A 14,704-nucleotide genomic window follows, 5' to 3' on the forward strand; every position below is an offset into this window, starting at 1 on the left:
TGCCGGCTGGGCGTTCGCACCCGGGGCTGCCCCCTCCCACCACCCCGCGGTGCCCCCGTTCTTCCCTCCCCCGGCGCTGCCCGTCCTCCCCCCTCCTTCCCTCCCTCCCCCTGGGCTCCCGAGGCGCTCGGGCTCCCGGCGCGGCGGCGGAGGGGGCGGGCCCGCGGCGGGCGGTGATGTGGCGGGACTCTTTGTGCGCCGCGGCAGGATACACGCGCGGCGCGGCGCGCGACGGCGCTCGGCTCTCCCCTCTCGGAAGCTGCAGCCATGATGGAAGTTTGAGAGTTGAGCCGCTGAGAGGCGAGGCCGGGCGCAGGCGAAGGAGATGAGAGACGGCGGCGGCCGCGGCCCAGAGCCCCTCTCAGCGCCCGTGAGCAGCCGCGGGGGCAGCGCCCTCGGCGAGCCGGCCGGCCGGCGGCGGCGGCAGCGGCGGCGTCCGTCGCCTCCTCTCCGTCTTCGCTTCTAACCGTGCGGCAGCCTCTTCCTGGGCTTCGGCGAGGGACGGTGGAAGCCGCGGGCTCGGGCGGGAGCCGGCAGAGGCGCGGCGGCACCTCCCGCTCCTGGAGCGGGGGGCAGAGGCGGCGGCGGCGGCCGCGGCGGCGGCAGCTCCGGGGAGCGGGTCGGAGCCGCCCGTCACCATTTCCAGGGCTGGGAACGCCGGAGAGTTGGTCTCTCCCCTTCTCCTGCCTCCAACACGGCGGCGGCGGCGGCACAGCCAGGGGCCCGGGCCGGTGCTGAGCCTCCCCTCCGCCGCCGCCGCTCCCCCCCCGGCCCGGGCTCCCGAGGCCGCCGGCGGAGGCAGCCGCGCCGAGGACTGTTCGTCTTCTCCCCATTCCGCGGCCGCCGCGGCCAGGCCTCTGGCCGCTGAAGACAAGCAGGCCCCGCCGCCGCTGCAACCATCCGGCGGCCGCCGCAGCAGCCATTACCCGGCTGCGGTCCAGAGCCCCGCGGCCGCCGAGCGAGGGGCCTCCGCGGCCGCCAGGTCCAAAGCCATTTCCATCCTGCAGAAGAAGCCTCGCCACCAGCCGCTCCTGCCGTCTCTCTCCTCCTTCTTCTTCAGCCACCGGCTCCCAGACATGACAGCCATCATCAAGGAGATCGTTAGCAGAAACAAAAGGAGATACCAAGAGGATGGATTCGACTTAGACTTGACCTGTATCCATTTCTGCGGCGGCTCCCCTGTGCCTTTCTGTCACCCTCTCTCCCTTTCAGAACGTGGGAGTAGACGGAGGCGAGACATTGCCATAGTTTGGGTGACTATTGCATTGAACCCCGGTCGAATTTCTAGATTTTTTTTAAATGTGTATATATATATATATAGTGTGCCTCTTTTGAATGCATTCAACCTGGGGATGTGTTCGGCTAGACGGGACGCTTGCCTGGTTGCAAGTGTCAAGGCACCGGTTGGTTTCTTGGTCTATATATCTACGGGGTCTCTTCCCGAAAGGCTATTGTCCGTTAATGCAGAATACAGTGCGCTCTTAGGGAGGAGGGAGCTTGGGGAGCCGGTCCACGAAATGAACAGAAAAGTAGGCGCTTTGAGGTCGAGCATGTTTCGATTAAATCTTGGCTGGAGGCCCCAGATCAAGGGTATCAGACCAGATTAAGATGAAAATTAGTGTTGCACGTACGCATATTGCATCAGAATCTTGCAGTGATTGTGCTTAGTTTCCTGGGTTGCCTTGATAGATTCTTTTGACAAAAATGTGAGCTGATTTGCATAATTTTAGAAGCAGAATCATTTGCAGTCTATATGGTGCTCCTGGGAGGGCAAAAGTGGGGTTTGCATGTGTAAGCTAAGTTAATGGCAACTTTGACCTGCGTGTAGAAGTTTTGTCCTTTGAGGTGAATAGTGCCATAATGTACCTCATAAGGTGCTCTTCCTAGATCTTTGTTAAATTTGCCTTTTCTCTCCTGATGGGGTGATGTAGGATAGAGCATGAAATTTGCAGTTCAAGTAGCATTTTATATTCAGTGCTCTTGTTACACCTAATAGAATGGAGATTGAGTGGTTTTTGATCCCAGATAATAATGTGTAGGTTCAAGGGATTGTGTGTAGCAAATGGTGATTGCAAAGATTAAACTTAAGTTCTCACTTGAAATTTAAGTATGGTGATGCCAGAATTGCTACTCAACCTTATTTAGGTTTCAGGCCCTCTGACATCTTTCTGAATCCCTTAAATTTACCCTGACTCGTGTAGGATGTCAAGTATAATTTACCAGCTAATAACCAGAAATGCTGGTGAGAGTGGATTTCTCCAGCTTCAGATGTTAGCTTTTTTCAGTGTTAAATTTACTGAGTCAGCTTGTTGAATAACACAGAAACCCAAGAAATTTTAACGGTGTAGTGTATAGTTTTGTCTAAAAGTTAAGCCTTTGTGCTTAGAACAATAATGGTTATCAAAAGGCAGTAATCTTTGCAGTTTCAGATATAATAAACTGGTTTTGATCAAGGATGGGGATAGAGCCCCTCCTTTTTTTTTTTTTTTTTTTTAGAATAGAAAGTATCACAGGGATTGAGAGTTAGTGATAGGCCAGTGTATAAGGCATGAGGAAACAGAATTAAGTTATTGGTTTGAGGTGACTGAAACATTCGATTAAGGCCAAAAATTTGGTGGTGTGAATTGTAGCAGTAGACAGTAGTTAGTTAAAATTATGTAATTGCTTACGTGCTAATAGAGTATTCTTAGTAAAAATGATTTTAGCAAATGTCAGTAAACATTTTGCTTTAAGGTAGAATGACACTAATGTGTATATGTCCTGCTAAATATTATGGGGAAGGTTTTTTTTTTTTTAAAGAAAACATTTTATATTTGAAGAAGTTATATTCCTTTGGATATGTAGTTTCACATAAATGTGCACAGCTAATTTTGCCCAAGTTTTGTTTTGAAATGATGAAAGTTCTTGAAAAAATAGCACTACAACACTCAAAATGTTAAGTTTTCTAAGTTAAAAATAATATTGAAAAGATAATTGGAAATTTTGGAGGTTGCATTAATTGAAGAACTTCATTAAGGCTGAATTTGACCCACTTGCCTAGAAATAATTAGTTGTTGGAAAACTCTTCTGATTTGTAACATTTCAAATGCGTGTCTTTGACAGTCATCTAGATGTATAAGAACAAATTAATTAAATGTTTGTTTAACTTTTTAAAAAAGCCCATTCAAAAAAACTTCTAGAATGCCTTTTGGTACACAAAGTTCGTTTATGCTATTTATACTTTACCTATTTGATTTAAAATTATTAGGATTATAAAACTAAAATTATTCTACCCGGTGTTTATATGTGAGTGGTGAGGTGGTTGGCTATTTCTCCTTTCATTTCAGAGCATGTGTGCCTATATGTGTGAAATTTTCTCTAAAACTTTCTCTAAAACTGCATATTTAGTTCTGGAATGCATAGAAAGCAGTATCAAATATTGCATCAAATGACTAATATTTAATTGCTAGAGTTGTGGTTTTATTGAGCCAAATGATGATATGAAAAAAATTACTTAGGAAAAAGTCAGTGAAGGGCTTTTTTTTGATAGTTCCACTTCCAATAATTTTGATATACAAAAACTTTGGTTTGCTTGGTTTCACTTTAGTGTTTTGTGTTTATTGGGGGTGGGGGGGGGCGTGGAATTAAAATGGCCATTGAAGCTTTTCTCTGGCAGATTGTAGGATCTGTTTCAACAGCTAGCCTGTTGAAAGTTAAATTCTTTTATGAAAGTAGCAATTGGAGTATTTTAGTTGATAAAGATTAACAATGAAGTGATTTCTCAAAGAAAAATTGAAGACCATAATTGTAAAAGACTTTTGCTAAATTGAATTATTCTAAAATAATTTGTTGGCAGGGTTTTATTCTTAATGTTAGTCTGGAAAGTAGTGCTGAACATGAGTCTATAAACTATTTAATGTCTTTAGATTTCATGAAAACTTGAGGCTTCTGGTATTTTCATTGTTTGATAAGTTTGTGTCTTTTCAAATAGTAACCTTCATAGGAAATATTTTTAACTTGTAGAAAGTACAGTAGCTATTGAAATTAGCTGTATTCTCTCTTAAGATTAGTGATTACTAAAATGACCGTATTGTGAAGTTTTTTTTTAAAGATTCCACTCACAACTTTAATTTTACACTGTTATGTATCAAGTTGTATTTCTTTCCTAAACAACGTAAGTGGGCCACCTAATTGCTATGCGATAATTGACAAACTTTATTTTATATAGTTTATTTAAGAATAAAGTGCATCTCAAAGGATTGAGTAACTTACAGTTTATATGATTCAATATAAGGAAAAAGGAATTTTATTGCTGTCTACTGTAAATATTTGCACAGTAGTTGTCATCAATGCAGCTTAACATTGTTTATGATATACTAAAATGCTAAAGGAATACTATGATAAAATATGATGAGATATAACCACCTTAATTTTAAATTCACTTTTCCAAAGATAATAGAGAAAGATGCATTTGTGTGTATTACCTTTAAGAATTTTAACATGAGAATGGTAGCTGGGGATGTTATTTTAATTTTTTGTGTGGAGCAATTTACCTACTTTTTCCTAATAACCACACATAATGTACTAACCTCTTAATGTTGCAAGATTCCTTGCTTTTTGGAAGTGAAGTCTTCAATTCTTTCTTTCAAGGGTTCTTATTTTGAGATTTGCCCCATTTGCTGTTTTTCATTTGGTGACAGCTTAATATTTTTAAGTAATTTTTAAGGCCCTTAAGAAGTAATCACTTCAGTGACTTTTGATGGAGGAGTATTTATTATGGGAAAATCAATTCACAAAGTTTTAACGTTAATTGACACTCAGTAAACATTCTATTTTTAAATTTTTACCTCAGCCTTTTTAGTAAGACAAAAGTATGGGAAATGTTTTTATATTAATATTATATGTGAAATTGGAGTTTGTAAAGAGAGATTTAGAAGTGTGTATGCATATATCAGTTTTTTACTTATTTGAAATATTAGGTCTTGGCTGTACTATAAGGATTTAGCTTCCAGAATATATGTTATTAATGTAGTATAAGAAATTTATTTGGTATCATGTTTGTTTGTTTTTTTAAGACTCCATTAGTTCTGAATTTTTCTATTTCATAGAACCCTCATTCTTATTCTTTCTCTTCCCCCAACCCCCTTCTTAGATAAACTTGATTTTAAGTATAGTCATAGAATTCTTTTGTGGACTGAATTCATTAAGGGAGGTGTTAGGATTTGTTCTAAGGATAGTGATTTAAGACATTTGTATCACCTTGTGAGATTGGGGTCAGTAATGATTTTAGTAAATACCTAGTTCTGTTTTACAGTTGCTTTTTATCTGTTAGTTTTGAAATTAGTGCAATTGCTATCAAGGATATCAGTAATGTTGAGGTTAGACTTAAGTTGGTAAGGATTTATTGAGTAAATTGATATTATAATTCTTTCATATAAGCCATATGCAGCCACATGCCTTCTTTGCTAGATGGTCAAAAGTATTTTGGTTTGTGAATTATAAGTCTCTTTGGAAGTATTGAATATATGCACTTACTAATGTAAAATGCTTTGATTTGTCAGGAAAGGTGAAATTCGTGTATTGGATTTGACTGTTTATCCCCAACTTTTTTGAAAATTTTTCATTGGTTACAGATATTAGCAAGTTGGTTCTTTTAATATAATTTGCACAAGAATAAAAATAAGGTTGTTGGAAAAATATTAACATAAAAAGAATAAACATAATTTAGGGGGTGAAATAATTTTGGATGGGAAGTCTTAATTCCAGTATAGTTAAGGCAGATACTTTTCATTTGCAATAGTTGGCAGTTAAGAGATGGGTGGGTATCTTCAGATTACTAGGATTACACTTGGTGTTGAGAATATTGACAGATGGCTGAACCTGTCAGCAAAAGAATAAATACTTAACTTGTACACAGAATTTTTAAACACTTACAAGTTAGATTCACTGTCCAAAAATATGAAGAGTGAATCTATATGGACAGTGTATCTAATTTTTAAGTGTGTGAATATTCTGTATATACAGGTAAATAAATACAGTTAACAAATTACCATAATATTTCTTAAAAACTTATTTTCTCTTTAAAGAAGAGATTACCTTGGTAGATATTGTTTTAGAATTTTCAAATAAGGTTAAATCTATTTTAAATTACATTAAAACATAGAGTAGTGGTTTTATTTACACGTTATGTGTACATTGTTTCATTTTAGATTTTACGGTGGCAGTATAAACTCTGGAGCCAGCCTGCCTTGTGTTGGAATCCTGTCTCTGTCCCTTAGTGTCTGGATGACTTTGAGTAGGTTACTTCAGCCTCTTAATTTGTAAAATAGGGATGATGGTAGCTAGTCACATAAAGTTTTTCTTCAGTAATAAATGAGATAATGCAAGTCATTCACTTAGCATTGTACCGGCCACATTGTAAGTACTTAATTGATATCTGCTTTTCTTCAAAATTATAATTTCACATTATCCATATATTAGAAATTATTTGTATTTTCACTAATGGGAGGAGCAGTGATCATAACTGAATTTCTTCTGTTTGGGATATGTTAGAATATTAATTGATTCAAGCTCTGAGTACTTTTTAAAATAGGGAATATTCCTTTAGGAGCTTTGAATATATGTGTATATATATGTAACATGTCTGTAATTTTGCTGTTTCATCATAAATAGAATATAAATCTCTGCTTACTCATACTGTTGACCAAACAACTTAATTATGCTAATCAAAAAGTATTTGCTGGCACACTAAAGTGGAAGTTTTAGGATAAAAATGTTATGACATTAAATTTTTTTTAGTGTAAAAGAAGATCAGTTAAAGTATATTTTTATTCACAAAGAGTAATCTCTGCCTCAAATGAAGGAAAACATATGATACAAGAGTTATCTAAACTGTTTATCAGAAAAGGTATATTTCTTAGCATTTCTTTTTAAGTTCAGATTTTGGGGGAGTTCTGCAACTTTGAATGCCAGTTACATTTATTACAATACAGTTTACACTTAATCTGGCAGTGCATTAATACAGCATAGGAATTTAAATTTAGTTTTAAACTATTGTATTATTGTGTCCCATTTTCACATTTAGTCAAGATTCTCAATATAATTTTAGGCCCCAGAAATTGGAAGAAAGAGCTAAAGCATTTTTTTCCTTCATTTATTCTTACCAGGTATGGAGAAGATTGAATAAGCTTGAGATCTGCCTAGTAAAGACTATTACGTATCCATAAAAATAATTTTTTCTCCCCTTTGCCTATTCTGGTCTCTCAGCTGTATCACAGTACCTCAATATGAAGCACTTGATTATCAGGGTTATTTTGCTTATTTGTTTGGCATTGCAAAATGATTGGTGCCCTGACTAATTTAATTATATATTTAACTATCTGATTATGTGATTTTTTTTTTTTTTTAAATATATTTTATTGATTTTTTACAGAGAGGAAGGGAAAGAGATAGAGAGTTAGAAACATCAATGAGAGAGAAACATCAATCAGCTGCCTCCTGCACACCTCCTACTAGGGATGTGCCCGCAACCAAGGTACATGCCCTTGACCGGAATCGAACCTGGGACCTTTCAGTCCGCAGGCCGACGCTCTATCCACTGAGCCAAACCGGTTTCGGCTGATTATGTGATTTTTAACATTTTATGTGTTGTAAAAACTAGCTATATTTTGGTCCAAATCTAGGTTGTAGAATTGAACTGTGCATTTTGACATCTTATAGGAAAATTGAGTTGTCTAAAACACTTTCTCACTTTGTGTCTCTCTTTAATGCTACATGGACTGATGTTTTGCTTTAAATCACCATCCAAAACTTAAAGTTGATTTAGTATTTTGAAAGCCCTTCAGAATAGTTTTGAACTTTATTGATTTTTGTAAAATTTCAGGCTAAAATACAATAAGGTTCTCTCATTCTGCTATTTTTATATGTTTAATATTTCTGATCTTTTAAAGATGCAATTATTTAAGATTTTAGGAAATGCATTGTGATTTGAATTAAGTATTCAAATCAGATGTATTCTTTTTTAAAAAAAATATATTTTATTGATTTTTTACAGAGAGGAAGGGAGAGGGATAGAGAGTTAGAAACATCGATGAGAGAGAAACATCGATCAGCTGCCTCCTGCACATCTACTGGGGATGTGCCTGCAACCCAGGTACGTGCCCTTGACCGGAATCGAACCCGGGACCTTTCAGTCCGCAGGCCGACGCTCTATCCACTGAGCCAAACCGGTTTCGGCCAGATGTATTCTTAAAATTATTTATAAATATAGCATGCATACTCAAAGATGCAAACAACTGCTTTAAAATGTATGCAATTTTTTTCTATTTAAAATGATTTTGTTCTCATGAATAAATGAGAATCTTTGAGTGTTCTAATTACTCTGAACTGATTGGAGATTAAATAGAACTGAAAACTTTTTCTACTTTTAAATGAAATTTGGGGGATATTACTGAGCTGGATTTTTAGGTATTTATTTTTCAAATGCATATTTATAAATTACTCAGTCTTTCCTGGGCTTTGCTTTTTTTTTTTTTTGGTTGTTGTTGTTTGTTTTAGTAAAGTGAAAACAGTGCTTTGCCAGGCTTAATTTATCTGTTATGAAATTTAACATTTTTATTTAATTATTATTTTAAAAAAATATATATTTTATTGATTATTCACAGAGAGGAAGGGATTGGGATAGAGAGTTAGAAACTTCGATGAGTGAGAAACATCGATCAGCTGCCTCCTGCACACCCCCTACTGGGGATGTGACCGCAACCAAGGTACACGCCCTTGACCAGAATCGAACTTGGGACCTTTCCGTCCACAGGCCGACACTCTATCCACTGAGCCAAACCGGTTAGGGCTATTTAATTATTTAGAAACATGAAAAATGAGGATCTGAGCCAGAAGAATCTTTTTCTTTTTTTAATATGTTTTTATTGATTTTTAGATAGAGAGGGCGAGAGAGAGAGAAACATGGATGACAGAGACACATCCATTGGCTGCCTCCTGCATGCCCCCTACTGGGGATTAAGTCCACAACCTGGACACGTGCCCTGACTGGGAATCGAACCTGGGACCTCTTGGTCCATGGGACGACACTCAATCCACTGAACCACACCAGCTGGGCGGATATTTTTCTTTTTAATTGATATAACAGAATTAGCTAGCATGTACCCTGTCTTATATTTGTTTAGGGTTTTTTTTAAAATCAACAAAGCCTATTTATGTATGTTGTATGTATCTATGTATGTATGTATTTATTTATTTGGGTAGATTGAGAGAAAGACATCAATTTGTTGTTTTACTCATTCAAGCATCCATTGGTTGACTCTTGTATGTCCCCTGACTGGGGATCAAACCTGCAACCTTGGCATATCTAGATGATGCTTTAAACAACTGAGCTACCTGGCCAGGACAACTTATGCCTTTTCTTAGAAGCTGGTTATCAGCTTGTTTGATTTGGCAAAGGAAAAAAGAGGCAACCTCAGAAATAGGGTAAGCATTACTTTCTTTCCTCTTTTCTTTTATAGTATAGGAATTGTAGCTCTAGTAGAATCAGTAATTTGTTAAAAGTTGGTAGAAGATTGAGTGCAAAGAAGGATGCAGCGTTTTGGGGCACTTGGTTCAGTACTTTTCTGATTCTGTTACATCTGTAGTTCTCAAACTTTAGGAGTATCAGAATAACCTGGAGGGCTTGTTAAACCATAGATTACTTGTGCCACCTCCAGAGTTTGTGATTTATTAGGTCTGGGTTGGGGCCTGAGAATTTATCTCTAACAAGTTCACAAGTGATGCTGATGCTGGTGGCCGGGATCACACTTTGTGAACCACTGTATTTCATGATGATCTGTTAACCAAATCCTTGATGTGTTACTTCCTTTAGGTTAATAGAATTTACACATATATTATCTCTTTAAATCTCTAACCCCTAGTTCAGCATGATAAATATTATCCTGATTTTGTAGATGAGGCAATGTGCTTAGAAAGGCAGTATAGTGGGGTGGAAGAATAGATTTGGGAATCAGTCGGACCTAAAGTCTAGCTTGAATCCTTGCTTAATCACTTTATCAGTTGTGTATTAAAAGATACACTAAGCCTTACTGAACCCTAGTTTCCAGGTCTCTAAAGATTGTGGTAAAAATCCTTAGTATGTGGGGTGGATTTCTAGGCTTATTGGAAGTGTAGAATAGATATTTTCAGAAATTGGAAACTAGGGGTGATCACCCCCTTCCACCTTGTCTGGGCATTTGTCAATGTCCAGACATTTTTGGTGGCCATAGCTGGGAGGTGTGTGTGTGTGCGGGTGGTGGGGTGGGATCAGGGGAGCCAGATGCTATTGGCATCAGTGGGTAGAGGCCAGGGATGCTACTCAACATCTTACAATGCACAGAACAGTCTCTCCCACAACAAAGAATTTTATCTGGCCCAAATTGCCAATACTGCTGTGGTTGAGAAACCCTGGTTTAAAGGTATAAAGTGTCTGGTATATAAGAAATATAATATTCAATAAAAGTGTCTTTGCCCTTAGGTTGTGGTATTTAAGGTCAAATTGATAATAATTGATGGAGTTAGGCTTTTACTATCTAGGTTTTCTGACTGCTGCTAGACCAGTATTCTTTATAATAAGAACTTTGTCCACAAAAGATATCTCTGCTAATAAAAAAGGATTTATTTGAAGAAGGCTCATGTGTTATTAGGCTGATTGTGAAATTGTTTCTTACAAATTCTGTTAGAAAAAAGGCTGAAGATATTTTCCATAAACATGTATAAGTGTAATGCACTGTAAGGATGCTTCATAGAACTGCTCTAACAAGATGGGTATGCTTCACTTAAAAAAAGCATTAACTTCTTTTATATTGCCAGTAGTTTTTAAAGTAATCCTTTACTTGTTTTCTTTAATTATGTAGTTGTCGTTTTGCTCCTAGTATACTTGTTTTTTGTTATTGTTTAATGCATTCTTTAAACTTAAACTTTCCTTTATTCTAAAGCTGCTTTTGTTACAGTCAGATATAGTGAAATTAAATCATTGATGTAAAATGCCAAAATTTGACAAGTTATAAAAGCTTCTCATCTCTTTCCAGATAAAGAAAGTAAGGTTGACTCGAAGACTCGCTGATGCATGTACTACATTCTTTTCTTTTTAAAAAAAAATATATTTTATTGATTTTTTTACAGAGAGGAAGGGAGAGGGATAGAGAGCTAGAAACATCGATCAGCTGCCTCCTGCACACCTCCTACTGGGGATGTGCCCGCAACCAAGGTACATGCCCTTGGCCGGAATCGAACCTGGGACCTTTCAGTCCGCAGGCCGACGCTCTATCCACTGAGCCAAACCATCTAGGGCTACATTCTTTTCTAGACCCTAAATTTTCTCTCAGTCTGTTGAGTTAAAGTGCTTTATCTAAATTAAAAACTTGCATTAATCTGAAGTTTTTGGAAAAGTTCAGGACAAAGTCTTAGAATAGTTCAGATAAGATGCCAAGGGAGTAACTTAGTGGATTCTCAAAATATTTTTGCTTTGTTTTGTTTTTAGGGCAGACAAACATAATTACGAAAGTGTTCTAGGAATAGATGGTTTGCTATGTTGTTTTTTTTTTTGTTTGCTTGATTTTACAATTTATTTTGCCTAAGCAGAGTAAAGTGTCAAGGCCTATTATAAAAATTCTTATGAAATTTAAGTTTTTGACTGAGTGTTATGATTCTTTTTGAAATTACAAGAGATATTCAGAGATACTGATAAATATTTTAAGTTTTTTCATATCAAGCTACATGATTAGCTTATGGTATTCCAGCATATGAATAAAAAGCTCCATTTGCTTACTGTACTTAAAATTTCTTTTATGAAAACATAATTAAAGAGAATTTAAAACAAATTTACCCATTGTACTATTTCTCTGCAACTTCATGCTTCCATAGCTTCTTGTTATGTTCAATTGTATCTATTTTCAAATGTAATGTATCCTAGTGAACTTAAAGGATGTGTGTTTGAACAACTTCCAAAGCACCTCATAATTGCCTGAAGTAATGATTTTTAAATGGTGAAGTCATCAAAAATATTTATTTCCCTGTAGTTATACATTAAACTTGTTTCCAGCATTGGCTAATTATACGTGTGTGTGTGTGTATCTATATCATATATATAGATATATATATAGATATATATATATATCTATAGATATATTTGCTATTCTCTTTTTTTTTTCAGAGTGGATTTCAGAGGGCCAATATCTTTCTAAATATTAAGAAAGATTTTCATGATTTTGATCCATAAAATCATAATCTGGGAGGGATGGGAAGAGATTCACCAAAGAACTTACATGAAAAAAAAAAAATCCTACACAAAAAAAGAGACAGCTGAAGTGTTAGCCTTGAAGCTTTACTTATAGGGAAATTATTGCATATTTAAAATTTAAGCATATTTTACTTAAGTGAGATGAAATAAAATTTGGAACTAAAGTGGATATAGAAGTTATTTGGATAAACTATATCACATCATTTTATACTAAAGTAGTTATAATCTATTGCTTTTCTGTCTTTAAAGAGAAAAGGGTATGACTCATGATGTTACTGTTCCCTGGAGCATATTTTGAGTGATATAATTTATAGTTGCATAGTTACCTCAGTAATTGGTGATATTAACTGATGAAGGTTTGCTGTCTATTTGCATTTATGATCAATATTAATTTTTGTGGTCAAAAATTGCATGTTATGTCCAGTACTGTTTGTGTCCAGTACTATTAAAAAATTTAAAAAGGGTAATAATTTTAACTATATTAGTTAAATGATAATTTTTTTTAAAAAAATAGGTTTTTATTGATTTCAGAGAGAGGAAAGGAAAGGGAGATGAGACAGAAACATCAATGATGAGAGAATCATTGATCTGCTGTCTCCTGCATGCCCCCTACTGGGGATCAAGCCTGCAATCTGGGCTTGACCCAAATCAAACAATGACCTGATGGTTTATAGGTAGATGCTCAACCACTGAGCCACACTGGCCAGGCAAATGATAATTCTCAGTGAATTTATTAATTCATGTAGTTAGAATGAAAAATATTGAGGAAGAAACAAATTCTTTTCTTTTTAAAACAAAATTACTTGTTAGAGTAACATTTTCCAAATGAAGAAAAATTGTTTCAATTTTTAAACAAGGAAATTTTGATCTAGATGTGGTATATACCTTCTTGATGTTAAACACTGAAGGCAAAAATATTTATTTTGGTGAGTGCATGCAAATATGTTTTTTGAACAGTCGAGAAGCAATCTAATATCTGAATAGTTTTCATAGATTAGTTGTAGGAAATCTGTATAAAAAATAATTTAGTCACTGAAAGTGTACAATCTTGCATATCTAGGTTTTGTCCAAGGTAATCAAGATTATTTGTAATATTGTAAAATAACTAAGGTGCTCATTATTAAGGTTGTTTTGGATTCTTTTTAATACTGAAAAGGTCACACAGATTGTGATTATTGTGCAGTGTCCAAGAACTAAGGCTTGCCATCTGTTACTTATATATAGGGAAAAGTTAGGAAAATCTAGTGATATAAGTGGTTTTGACACTTCTATTTTTGGAATTGTCTATTAATTATGAGTTTTAAAGACTAATGTCAAAATTTTAAACTTTTACAAAAATGAAACAGTGGTTATGCTGCTTTTTACATTTTTCTACTAAAATACAAAGATACTGGTTGGGAACTAATGATCATATAATGAAAGTTTGTCTTTTATTCATTTACTTTTATAAGATTGTTTTGATATTTAAGTTGAAACATATTTTAATTTGATATTAAGGGTTACAAGGCTATGATAGTTTTAAACTAGTTTTCTTAACAGTTTTATATATAGGAATTTATTATTATAAAACTTAACCAGGCAACTGGCTTAAGTATTCCTTGAAGATTTGCTTTAAATATTGTTCAGGTTCTTTTTATTTTCCTACAACTCAGTTTTTGTCTGTATGCTAGTAAATGAGTTTCCCCATTTAAAATTTTACTGTTGCATTTTGAGCCACTACAAAATTTGTTTCTATAACTTAATTTCTTTTTACTCCCAGGCACTTGGTATTGCCAAGTCTTTAAACTTGCATATCAGGCATAATAAGGTCTGATTAATCTACTTTGTTTTATTTATCGTTAACATTGTTTTTTTATTGAGAAGTTTGTTTTCATACCACATGATTGATATGATCAGATATAATATTTCAGTTTAGATATGATTTTGAATTTATGTTTTCAAATGCAACTTCATTTCTGGGGCCTCTATTTTTTGTATCAGAAACACGTTGCCAATTTGAAATTAATGTCTGATCAAAGTGGATTGTTTTACTAACATCAGTTTATAGCATTTGTTTAGGCCTGAATTGTAGGCCATGAAAAGAATGATACCTTTTTGGATAGATGGATAATATGTACATAAATTACATATCTTACATTAAGAGAGGCACACATGTAGCTGAGATTTTTATTTAAATATTAAAAGTTTAAAAGTCTTTACCTATCTACTTAATAGTATATAAAGGGTGTGGTGTTAAAGAGCTTCTTTTCCTTGTTTTCTATCCATCCCATCTGTTAGTACTTTTGTCTTTCTGTATGTTAAATGTGGTTTTTTAAGTTTGTTTACTGGTTGAAAAAGTTGACTGCTTAATTTTTTTTCTTTTACATTTCAGCATAATTATTTTCTAAGATTTTTAGTATGTTCTCCTTTGAATATGAAGATTCCACAACCAGCCATTATTAGTAA

The 14,704-nt window shown here is 36.0% G+C and overlaps 1 protein-coding gene across 2 annotated transcripts in view; it reads left to right on the forward strand.

The window, feature by feature from the left end:
- The first annotated feature begins 402 nt into the window (after positions 1-402).
- Positions 403-14,704, forward strand: part of PTEN (phosphatase and tensin homolog) — an 87,649-nt gene continuing 73,347 nt past the window's right edge. For both annotated transcript variants that reach the window (XM_059662730.1, XM_059662729.1), the window contains exon 1: positions 403-1,155. In XM_059662730.1, coding sequence (XP_059518713.1) covers positions 1,077-1,155 — 79 coding nt within the window. In that variant the 5' untranslated portion in view covers positions 403-1,076. The remainder of the gene's footprint in view (positions 1,156-14,704) is intronic.

Source organism: Myotis daubentonii, chromosome 13, assembly GCF_963259705.1.
Source record: "Myotis daubentonii chromosome 13, mMyoDau2.1, whole genome shotgun sequence".
Lineage (NCBI taxonomy): Eukaryota > Metazoa > Chordata > Mammalia > Chiroptera > Vespertilionidae > Myotis > Myotis daubentonii.